Source organism: Primulina huaijiensis, chromosome 2 (assembly GCF_012295235.1).
Source record: "Primulina huaijiensis isolate GDHJ02 chromosome 2, ASM1229523v2, whole genome shotgun sequence".
In the NCBI taxonomy this organism is placed as follows: domain Eukaryota; kingdom Viridiplantae; phylum Streptophyta; class Magnoliopsida; order Lamiales; family Gesneriaceae; genus Primulina; species Primulina huaijiensis.
This window is the reverse complement of record NC_133307.1, coordinates 4,969,550-4,981,150: the sequence shown is the minus strand read 5'-3', so window position 1 is coordinate 4,981,150 and position 11,601 is coordinate 4,969,550. Positions and strand designations below refer to the sequence as shown.

At 34.7% G+C, this 11,601-nt stretch overlaps 2 protein-coding genes across 2 annotated transcripts; one reads left to right on the top strand and one right to left on the bottom strand.

The window, feature by feature from the left end:
* The first annotated feature begins 2,638 nt into the window (after positions 1-2,638).
* Positions 2,639-4,996, top strand: LOC140965540 (VQ motif-containing protein 9-like). Its single transcript, XM_073425624.1, has 2 exons — positions 2,639-3,589; positions 4,685-4,996. Exon 1 carries the CDS (start codon positions 2,645-2,647, stop codon positions 3,563-3,565), a length of 921 nt encoding a protein of 306 aa, XP_073281725.1. The 5' UTR covers positions 2,639-2,644; the 3' UTR covers positions 3,566-3,589; positions 4,685-4,996.
* A 1,294-nt stretch (positions 4,997-6,290) lies between these two features.
* Positions 6,291-10,569, bottom strand: LOC140965535 (xylulose kinase 2-like). The gene is made up of 11 exons (XM_073425610.1): positions 10,322-10,569; positions 9,413-10,067; positions 9,212-9,300; positions 9,058-9,122; positions 8,095-8,150; positions 7,885-8,005; positions 7,725-7,799; positions 7,585-7,638; positions 7,245-7,339; positions 6,997-7,171; positions 6,291-6,704 (listed from the first exon to the last, which is right to left on the bottom strand). Exons 1-11 carry the CDS (start codon positions 10,378-10,380, stop codon positions 6,472-6,474), a joined length of 1,677 nt encoding a protein of 558 aa, XP_073281711.1. The 5' UTR covers positions 10,381-10,569; the 3' UTR covers positions 6,291-6,471.
* Between the last annotated feature and the right edge of the window lie 1,032 nt (positions 10,570-11,601).

Below are 11,601 nucleotides of genomic sequence, written 5' to 3'. Positions count from 1 at the left end.
TTGAAATCATTTTATTAATTTAAAATTAATGACACATATATATAGATGTAAGATTATTATAATTAAAAAAATTCATCTATATTTTAGATGAACTAATTTTTAATTTTATTTTATTTTTAAGATCTAATATATTTATTTCAATGATAGTATAAAATCATTTTTCTCTTCAATATATTAACTTTAATCTTAGACCAACAATTCCCGAATTATTATAGATGATTAAAAAATAATCGTATGTCAATTTAATATAAACTACCATTTTTATTATTTTTTTATTCATGAAAATAATATAAATAAAGAAAAATTGTTAATTAACATATTTAGAATTAAAATATATGTATGGAATTTGACATGCTGAACAGGCAAATTTTGTTAGTTAAATTGATTCAAGACCAAAATTGATTATGGAGTTGTATAGTAGGCTATTGTTAATAATCCTTGTTAAATAAATTTATATTAAATACCAATTATTATTTTTTTAATACTTTAATACATTTATCTTGTGAGTTATCATTATAAATGTTTCTTTTAGAATTAGTTCCATTTATTTTAATTATTTTTTGTTGTAAATATTTATACAGAAAATATGGATTTGAGAGCCAGAGTATTTCAACAATTTAGTTTTCATGGTTCAGTCAAGATCCTGATTCCAACATCAATATCTACGTTAAGTGATAATACAAATGGTGTGATTTCTTTTAATTAAATAAAGTACTTTATCTCCAACATAGATGATTCTCTTAGATTATGCAATGACACTAGATTGATTGTGACAAGGCTCGGAAACCATGTTTTGGAAGGAAAAATTCTTACTGGAAGTAATTTAAGTCATAAAGTGCTTATTCCTAGAATGTCATTGACGCCTTCTGATCTAAGGCTTCCTTTCAAATTTCAACGAAGACAGAATTCTTTGATTGTATCATATGCAATGACAATCAACAAAAGTAAGGGACAATCATTGTCTCATGTAGGACTTTTTTTGAAGAACCTTGTTTTTAGTCATGGTCAGTTGTACGTTGCTGTATCTAGAGTTACGAATCCTAAGGGTCTAAAAATTTTGATATGTGATAGTGATAGCAACCCAAAAAATTCAACGACAACTGTTGTATTTAAGGAAGTTTTTAAAAATTTGTAATTTGTTTTTGTTTTCTAATTGTATGATTTATAATCCATTTAGTTTATTTGTATTTTAATTTAAATTATTTATTGAAATTAAAACCACATTAAAAGTTTGTATCATGTTTATCATTTTATTTTGTTACAGTTATTGTTTTCTACATAATACATAAATTTAAATGTGAATACAATATAATTTATAAACACATTTTGTCATTCATTGTCTAATATAAGTGTGATATTAATTTTCAGCCGAAATACAAAAATGACTCTTTTATTCAGTGTTTCATTGTTAAGATCTATATGTATATGAAAACAATAAACATTTCACTTTAATAAAAAGTCACGTTATAGAGAAAGTAAACAAATTATCATACATACTAATTTTAATAATTAATTAGATAAAATAATTGTTCGTGCATCGCACGAGTGAAAAACTAGTTGATCCATAAGTTGGAGTTGGGTAAGTTGGTGTTTGGTATATATTTATAGTTTTTTGTAATTATTGCATTTCTAGCTATTCTTTAGTTGGGTAAATCTTGCTTTATTTTTTCATTTTTAAATTTTAATCTTGTTATAAGTAATGCTTATATGATATTTGTTGTTTGTAGGTACCCTCATGCACACAGCAAAATAATGCATCATCCTCAAGTCTAAACTCCAAAGACCTCATGGTAAAAGAATAGCTGGTTAATGTGGTGGTTTAATGAGACATTAGCTTGATATGTTAATTTTTATTTTTGATTTGCTTGGATTAACCAAGAATTTTTTTCAGCTCCTATATCACTGTGTTTCAATTTAATGTTTACTTTGAATGTTTCAGTTTAAAATTTAATGTCAATGTGTTTCAATTTTATTTTGGCATCAATGTAATGTTTTTATCGCTTTCTGATTACTCATTGTCACTATATTTCAGTTTATGTTTACTTTGAAGCTATGAATTTGAGAGTTCATATGGTCGATTAAGCAATCTGCTTTTCAACAATGACTATGAAGTCATTATCTCTTAACAATTCATTTCAGTTCCTGATTGATGAAATAAATATGTTGCCTTGATCAGCACAAGTGTACTTGCCATTTTGTTGAGTTGCAGCATATTTTCGTATATTTAATTAATTATTTGGCAATTGAATTGTAGCTTTTAAGGGATTAATTTTTTTCTTACGAATATCATATCCTTATCCCACGGGATCCAGAACATTCGGGTCCCAACACGACGAGTCTCTACCCGATCCCACCTCTGGTGGTGACTACTAAGTGCAAAATTCTTATGAAACATTCTAGAAGAGTCTATGATAGATTAATTAATTAATTAGATAATTAAATAAAAGTTATTTAATTTAAAACATAAATATATATATGGCAGATTTCTTGTGAAACGATATCACATATCTTTATTCGTGAGACGGGTCAATCATGCTCATATTTACAATAAAAATTAATACTTTTGATATAAAAATTAATTTTTTTTTATGAGTGACCCAAATAGAAGATCTGTCTCACAAAAGTGACATANAGCAACAGCGAAATGTACTTGAAACAAGTCAGCAAGAATTCGTACAAGATTGCGAAGCCTGTGCGGAAGCCTCTTCCCGCGGTAGCTGCTTCTGCTGTGGCGGCGCCGATTCTTGAGCCTAATACGCAGCAGCCACCGGTGTATAACATCAACAAGAACGACTTTCGAGACGTCGTTCAGAAGCTCACGGGCTCGCCGTCCCATGAACGTTTTCCTACGCCGCCGCCAGTCTCGCAGCCGAGGCCGTCCAGCTCACGACTACAGAAGATCCGTCCCCCACCTTTGGCCCAAATTGGCAACTGCCCACCGCAGCTGACTCCGGTGGTTCCTCGTCCTCCTAACGATACTGATCAACGGGCAGTGGGGCAGCTCTTACCGCCGCTGCCTCCTTTGCCATCTGTGCATCCGGCGGCGGAGTCACCTATTTCTGCCTACATGCGTTTTATCCAGAGCTCTTCTATCCCATCTGCTCCGTCGCCTTTGTGGAACGGTGTGGCCGCGGCTGGACCTCGTCCCGATTCTCTCATACCTCTTAACGAAGTTGGTCAACGGGGAGCCCACCCTCAACCCTTATCGCAGCTACAGCCAATAGAATCCCCGATCTCTACTTACATGCGTTTTCTCCAGAGCTCGGCAAACACCACGCCTGCTGCTTTGCCACGGTGGAATGGCGTCGGTCCGCCATTGCCTCATTCTCCACCTCCCCACACACAGCAACAGACGCCGCCTGTGCAATCATCTTCTTCTTGGCCATCACCTTTTCCAGTGCTGCCTCTTTCACCGCTGCCATTTGGATGCGTGCCATCGCCTAGGTCTCCGTACGCTATGCTCTCTCCTAGTTTGCTGTTTTCACCGACCGGTCAATTGGGGTTGCCGCCGCTACCCTTATCACCGACGGTGCCTCTTCCTAGCCCAAGGTGGAAGGGTATGTAAGCTTTTCGCTGAGGTATCAGAAAGGTAACTCATTTTAGCGTTCTACAGATTTGTATTTCTTTCCCTTTTATTTCATAGTTATAACACTGTAATTTAAATCTGTAAATGGTTTTGGGAGATTATAGTGAATATGACCACTGAATTATAGTGGAAAAGGAGATGCAGGCCAGCTGTTCAATTAGTGTTCGTTTTGTACATGAATGGTGGAGAAAAGGATCTAAAACCTTAAGTCACTTCTTCACTAGTTATCATATTTATTGAATCTATTGTATGTTTTGACAATGAATTCTAAATCTCTATTGGTTATATTGATTGATCTTCTGTTGATCTTTTATTTATTACATCTTTATTCCTTTTCAACTTTTGTGCTGATCGTGCATTATGCTTTTCTCAGTTTATTTATTCTTAGATATTTGGTGGTCAGTGTTTGTTGAACGAATTGGGATGTTGATAAACTTCATTGATTAATAAATAGAAAATCCTTGTTCATGCTCCTACATTTCTTAAATTTTAATGGAAACGCTCTCCTTTCTTCGAAGAAGAAAAATGTTGTTGATGGAGTCCAACAAGTAGCCATCCTGTCATGTCTTTATGATTGATGTAGTATCCATAGACCTTGAGATAGCAGATGGTTGCAGGTTAAGCATAAAATGGAGTTGGGACTGAAAAGGTACGTTCCAAGTAATGTTGTGTTGGCCCCTTTGTAACCATACACTCCGTGTTAGAATAATAAATCATTTGAACAATATCCATTTCATTTTAAATTTCTATGGATTATGTGACCCTGCAGTGAATAGTATTGAGCAAATTGGGATCAGATCCTTTAGTTCCCAAGGCACGAAACAAATGATAGTACATCCATTAACCAATATTCCACGAGATGTCCTTCAATATCCTTATGCGGCCTTCTATGTGCGCTTTCATTATCCCTGATAATATCTTCAAACACATCTAGTATGGTTGTAGCATTCAGTGGAAAGACAAGGCTCTGCACATAATGTTTTGAAAAAACATAGAAAGCTGTGTGTCGCCTAAGCATGAAGGAAGCTATGAGAAATCCCATTTTGAATTACACAATGTATATGTCATTGCATACCTCATTTTCGTAATACCATATAGGTGCGCTTGCATTGCGGTGAAGTGGATACGATACAGATGACATTCTATCAGAAAAGTACTGAGATGGTGTTTGGCAACTATATACTGTAAATGAAGCTGTGATTGGTAAGGATTACAATCTTCTATTGGGCCATTCTTGAGTTTAAATTGGGTTTGGGTATGCAATAATATTGCAACATGGATTAACCTATGTCTACCACGAGGAGTGAATCTCAAGAAGATGGAGCTTCCCTCACTTTTTTCAGCTCTTATATTATAGAGCATTGTAACTAAATGAATTTATCCGATGACCAAATAATTCATCTGTGGATGGATATTTTACCCAATTTGTTCATTACAGATAAATTTACGCGAATAAAGTTCCAACAACAAATTATAAGAATTAAGTAGATTAAGTTAAATTATTAGAATTTTAACAATGCAATGACGTTTCAAGTTCTCTACTTCCCAGAAGAGATGCACCAGGCAGGTCCATTTATGATTGAATCAAATCTCATATTTCTTACATAATGCAATTTTTATCCGGGAAGTGGGGTTTGTTTATGTGATTGTGAAAGTGTTGGGGATCTCAGGGAATAGATACATAGAAAGTCATTTGTGTTTGTTTGAGAAACTAGCTGTCGATGGTAACATATAATGGCCCTAAGAGCTGTGGTGATTTGGAGAGGGGAGCTGGGATAAGTGGTAAGCTGGCCATAGAATGGCAGTTTGGGTGAGAGAAAGGCGCATATTGACCTGCTTCTAGACTCTTGCGATGCTGATGCACAGCTCATGAGAGTCAAGGGCAGATGCAGCATGAGAGTCAAGGGCAGAGAATGACTGGAGTAAAGGGATTCCTTGGGTGTAAAAGTGTATTGCATTCAAGGGAGGCACTGAAAGTGTTAAGCAAGGGCTTGAGCTTGTCTAGGGAATGTTACTGAGTCTTGTGCGTCATGTAAATCTTCACTCTCTGACCAACTGGTCGTCGACCCATACAATTGGTAACGATATGGACTTGTGCAACACATCCAATGGATAAATGTTTTAAATTTCATGTATATTATATATTTTACGAGAAATGCCCCGAGTAGATTGCTTTGTGTTTTGACTCGAATGGTTCCATGTGACATGACACTTCCAATTTGCTAATGCTTTTGGCTCAATCATCAAAATGATATCTTTGGGTTCAAGTTATAGTTTATTTTTCTCCTATTTCCTCCCCCTTGAAAAATAATAAAAAAGTTGATAGAAATGGACAATTTATTAAATTTTTTAGAGAAATGGTTGTACTTGAGCCACTAAAAGACCAGTCAACTAGACTTGGTTAACTTGCTTGATATTTTATTTTTCAAGGTAAGATATGGTACGATGTGTGCACATATCTTTTCTTGGGAAAATACATGTCAACTTCCAAGTTTTGTAGAAAAACTATTTACAAAATAATGGTAGAATATGAAACAACTCCCGTGATAAAGCTTTTCGATTATATAAACAGAAAATATTGTTACTAATATTTTTCTTTTGTTAATGAAGAATTATAAACAGAACTGTAATCCACAAATCAAATTTATTCCAAGAAACAGCAAAAAAGATGAAATTAACAAAAAAGATCCCACTAAACAGCAAAAAAGATGAAATTAACAAAAAAAAAAGATGAAATTAACAAAAAAGATCCCACTAAACAGCTAAAAAGATGAAATTCACAAAAAAATCCCACTAAAATAAATAAGAAAAAAACCTCAGTGAGTACGACCACCACCACCAGTGCCTAGCACAGTTGGTCTTCGTTTAAACTGTAATCATTCCATTCACAATCGTCCCAGTTTCTTGACAAGATTGTTCTCAATCTCCACTCTCTTCTTCATCAACAATCCATATCTAGTAACAAGCTCTGGATCTCCAGAAGTAGCCGCGAGGTTGCAGTTTAGAGACGTATGTTCCAATTTGTCGGTATACATGCTAGATATAGGAACAAAACAGCCCCTCTTGTTGCACAGCCAGCCATGAGCAGCTCTTAGTGCAGCCCCCATAGAAGCCGAGTCTGTAAAACCGAGTACATGAAATTTTCACCAAAAAGGTCTTAGATGAAGAACATATTGCACAATATTTTGTGTAAGTTGAAGGTATCATTTATGATTCTCACATCCAACTTGAGGCAAGTGTCAAAAATAAATAAAAAAATACAGAGAATGAAATCAGATTGACAGTATTAAAATTATGATGGATTTTTCCTATACACATTCACGATTTTATATTGTATTTTATATGAGATTACTATAGTTCTAATTCCCCAAGAAGATATCCAGAGGTGATAAAAAGAAAATATGGCTTGCCTGAGCTTTGAATTGTATGGACATCGCACCCAAAAATCGAAGATATTAACGCGAGAATGCATTTGTTTGCTGATGCTCCGCCCGTAGCAATTATACTGTTTGGAGGTGAAGGGAGCCCGAATCTTTCGGCATGAGCTCGCATTGAGAGTAACTGGCCCTCCACTAATGCTCGGACCTGCAAGAACTTTGTTTAAGCGAGTATGTAACCATACTAACATTTATGCATATTGAAGGTGAGGCAAACAAACCTCAGTAGTAGGGTCAAATGCATCAACTTCATGTTCTTTTACTCCATCCAACGAGTCACCACTGAAATTTTCGAGAACGTAACGATGGAACCCAACTGCAATCACGGCAAGCTAGTCATATATTCGCGATACTCGTATTGTAGGGCAGTCGAAGACAATATATTCGTGTGATTTGAACCTTTTTATCCTATTCAAAAGTGGAGATGAAGGGGATAATAAACAAGATCTTTTAGCAAGAACAACATTGATTCCAGAACTCTGAAAGCAATTATAGGTATTTTAATCGATGATAATATCTATGAGTTCGTACAATTGATCAAAATTTGTGTAGCATTTTTACCTGGGAGGGGAGGAAGAATTTCATGTTCCTTGTAATAAAAGCCTATCTTTCCACCTGTACCTTACAACATTAAAACCAAGGCGAAGAACGACGAAATAATACGTCCTTAAGAGAAAAAAGTTTAGAACAGATGCGCTAACCATTTAGAGACGGTGATTCCTGTAAACATCTATTAAACACATCCCAAGATTTATCTGCACATTGGTTACGTATATCTGCCAAGTTTGGAACAAGAAAATAAAAACATTCAACAATGAACTATAAGATCCAAATCGTTGTTTCCAGCAGTTTGTTACATACCTTCACGGGTCAGAGATCCGTTCTTGTAGCACAGCATTACCATGTAACCTTTTTCATCCACTGGATTAGGAAAGACGTGCCCTTCTAAGCATGGCTTGTGCTCGTTGGTGATCCCAAACACCTATTTTCAGTGTCGAGGTACTGTCGTTAAATTGAACCAACATCACATTCAGCATAAAACAGCAGATGTTGCGACAGAAGACGACTTACAGTGTCACTGGTTCCGAGACTGATAGCTAGATCCCCAGGACTGCTAAGGGTTAAACCTAAAACATACGAGGAACTCAGTAAGCATCAGATGAATTACTGCATAGTTTATAGAAACTGTAAACTGGCATTATCATCATAAAGAAGGAACTAGATTACATTGGTTTTCAACTGTTTTATAAATGTCTGTGCCTTGATGAAATGTATTTGAGGAAGACCTTAAAGTTTATTATAGAAAACACAAATTTTCTTGTACGAATAGGATGTGCATGTCATACAACAAAGCTATACATGTGTTTTAATCATATAATGTAGGTGGAACCAGCAATCGGCAGTTCAGTATTCTCTTCTTCAGGAATAAATGCATAAAAGTTCATGTTTAACCATTACAAATTACAAAACATTGCAAATTGATCGATGGATTTCAAATGTTTTTTTTGTTGTTTTAGATAAACAAGACCATGAACTTCAAATTCACCTGATCATAATGTTATTTGAAATTCATTCTGCTTTGTGTAACTAATGTGTAAATAAATAAGGTATGAATTTAGTATTTGATCTATTCTTTCATAGTTTACAAAAATCTATGTATTTCAAATAAATCCTCCCAAGTGCACCCTAAAGCTACATTTGGATCAATGAAAACGAGGTTCACGAATTTAAAACGTGTCCATCAATTCCACCATGTCTGCATTGTCTTTCGAATCCAACGCATTTTTAGGCTATCTTTTGGTGTGAATTTGAAATTCCTTCAAAAAGTTATCATTTGAACTCCATGAAATCCTTTCGTTCAGAACCCATTATCAAATCCAAATTCATCGATCCAAATGAAGCCCCAAGAGAATTGTCAAAGGCTTGATGTGTTGTGCAGTGGCATTCTATCTCGCAAACAAATTACAAAGAAGAACTTTCATCTTTCAACAACTTGGTTATAAGAAAAACACGAGGAAACACGGAAATAGTTACCAGCTAGGCTGTTGGGATTATCACCAGACCACTGAATGATCAAACAGTTCTTGTCAAATTTATACCTGAACATTTTGTAACAAGGTTTATAAGAAATCCAAGAATGTAGACAAACATGGAATACATTAATTGTGAAGATTAAGATGCCACTGACCTCTCCACAAAATAAGGGGCGATTAAACCAGCTACCGCGTGTGCAGGAGCTAATTTCCCAAGTTTTTCCTCCAAGCCTGGAGCAGTGGCCTACAACATACGTACATAACATATAAATCTATTTAGTACAATGAACCTCTACTGAAATAGAAACATTGCCTCGACCAAGAAATCGAAAACCAATAATGGAGTATAAACAAACCTCCAAAAGCATCTTTGACCAAGCCCTCTTTTTGATGTCCATCAAATTCATCCCCGCCCCATCCGTTTGATCGATACAAGCATATTTACCGATGAAAAGAGATGCCATAAACGAGCTGACTAGAGAGATTCTCTCAGTATTCTTGTAAGCTTCTGGCTGTGTCTCAAATATTCTCCGAATTTGTGGACCTGTAAATCTTTCATAAGCTCGAGAACCAGTGAGCTTTGACAACTCCAGTCCACCACCAACAGATTTCTCAATTTCCTTACATTGTTCGGTAGTGCTACTATCCATCCATATAGGCGATTCTTTAACCGAAAACGCATCACGGAATTGATCCACCAATGCCTTCTTCGAGTCCAATGATGAAAGGATTGAAGAGCTCCCATTTTTCCAATACACGCTACCGTGTTGCTGTCCACTACCCGAAATGGCAGCAATCTTTCCAAAATTTAACTTCGATTTTTCGAGTCTCTGGAGTATTAAATCCAATGCCTCCACCCACATTAAACTGGGTGAAACAATCCTCCCATTGACAGAAGGATCCCTATAAACACCATCTTTGGTTTTGTAATGGCTTAATTCAGAATCGAAATTAATTATATCAGAAGCTACAATATTGAGACTTGAATCCAATACGGTTGCCTTCAATGACCTACAGGAAAAACGATCATTATCTCTTAATTTATACAAAATTTCAATCTTGAATCCCAATCACTGGAAAAAGATAAATTTAACAAAAACCCACAAAAATTAGTAGAAATCCAGTTGAATAAACACTACAAATTGTTTTAATAAGAATCTTCTCGTCACACAGAAATCTACTATTTTACATTATATAATAAAAAAAACTATTGATCCCCATTGAATATCTAATGAACATCGGTGTAGTTTTGAATGAAAACATACTGCGTAGAGCTATCAAATCCAAGAAAGTAAGAATCTTTTGGGAGATGGAAGTCCTCCATTAGAGCAATTTAAGGAAGCAACAGAGCTGGTGGACTTCTCTGATTCAAACCAAAAGTTAAAAGAAGCTGTGAATAAATTTTCCAGTAAATAAAAATTTACAGATTAGTTATTGTATATATTTACGAATATACAGATGCTGATTTGGTATTAATTTTGGATAAGAATTGATTTGCTCCAAACGGATAATACTCAATCCGTTGATAAACCTGAAATTACGCTTAGAATTTGGGTTGAATGATAGTTCGATATCTTGACAATTTCAGATATTTTTAAAAAGGGTAAAAATAATTTTGGACTATAAATTTACACTAAGATGTAAAATCCATGCTATACGATAATACGGGACGGGGCTTTAATTTTTAATTCCCTAGAGATAATGGCCAAAAACTCCTTTTTCAAAAATCTATGAATTACTTATTTAAAAGTTGTATAATTTAATCATTATATGTATATGTATGTGAGGATCAAGATAAGAAATTTAGTAAATAAATTTTTTCCAATAGTTTCGATTATGTTAACAATTTTAAAACTTTCTTTTTGTCAGTAGAGTATTTTGCAACTCTATCAGTATTAAATGTGCAGAAGAAAACTTACTGAAACTAATTTGAACAAAATCCTATTCAGTTGGGTTGTTACTAGAAGGTAGACTAGATGATAAATGAACGCATGAATGTTTATGGATGTTCGGAGAATTCAATACTCTTACGTCATCCCCTTCTTCCTCAAGGAATGTTTGCACTAAAGATTTTGATAATTACTAGTGATTTGGAATTACACACTTCAGTTAGTATTTAACACTGTCTAACTGAAACTCTTAGTGAAATTGAACACTTAGAGCACTAGAGTTCCTTGCTCACAGTTTATCTAATTTACACCGAAGAATTTGTGCACCAATATGATCCTTTAAATGACAATATAAATAACCAATAAGTTTGTGCTTCTTGTTTGATCTGATTGTGATATATCTGATAATGATTTTTGGCCTTTTTTTTCTGTCAAAAATGAACTGAATTGACTATGGTTGTTTCACCTGATCTCATATATAGTGTCAATCTTCAACAATAACCTGTACAAAAAATATATGTTCATGGCTGCAGATATACTTGTTGCCAATTCATTGTCTTTTCTGGTATCAATTGACTTCTGATAGAAACTGTCACTCTGATCGTTCACACTAATTGATATAATCAAAAGCTACTTGACTTCTGGTTCTGATCCTT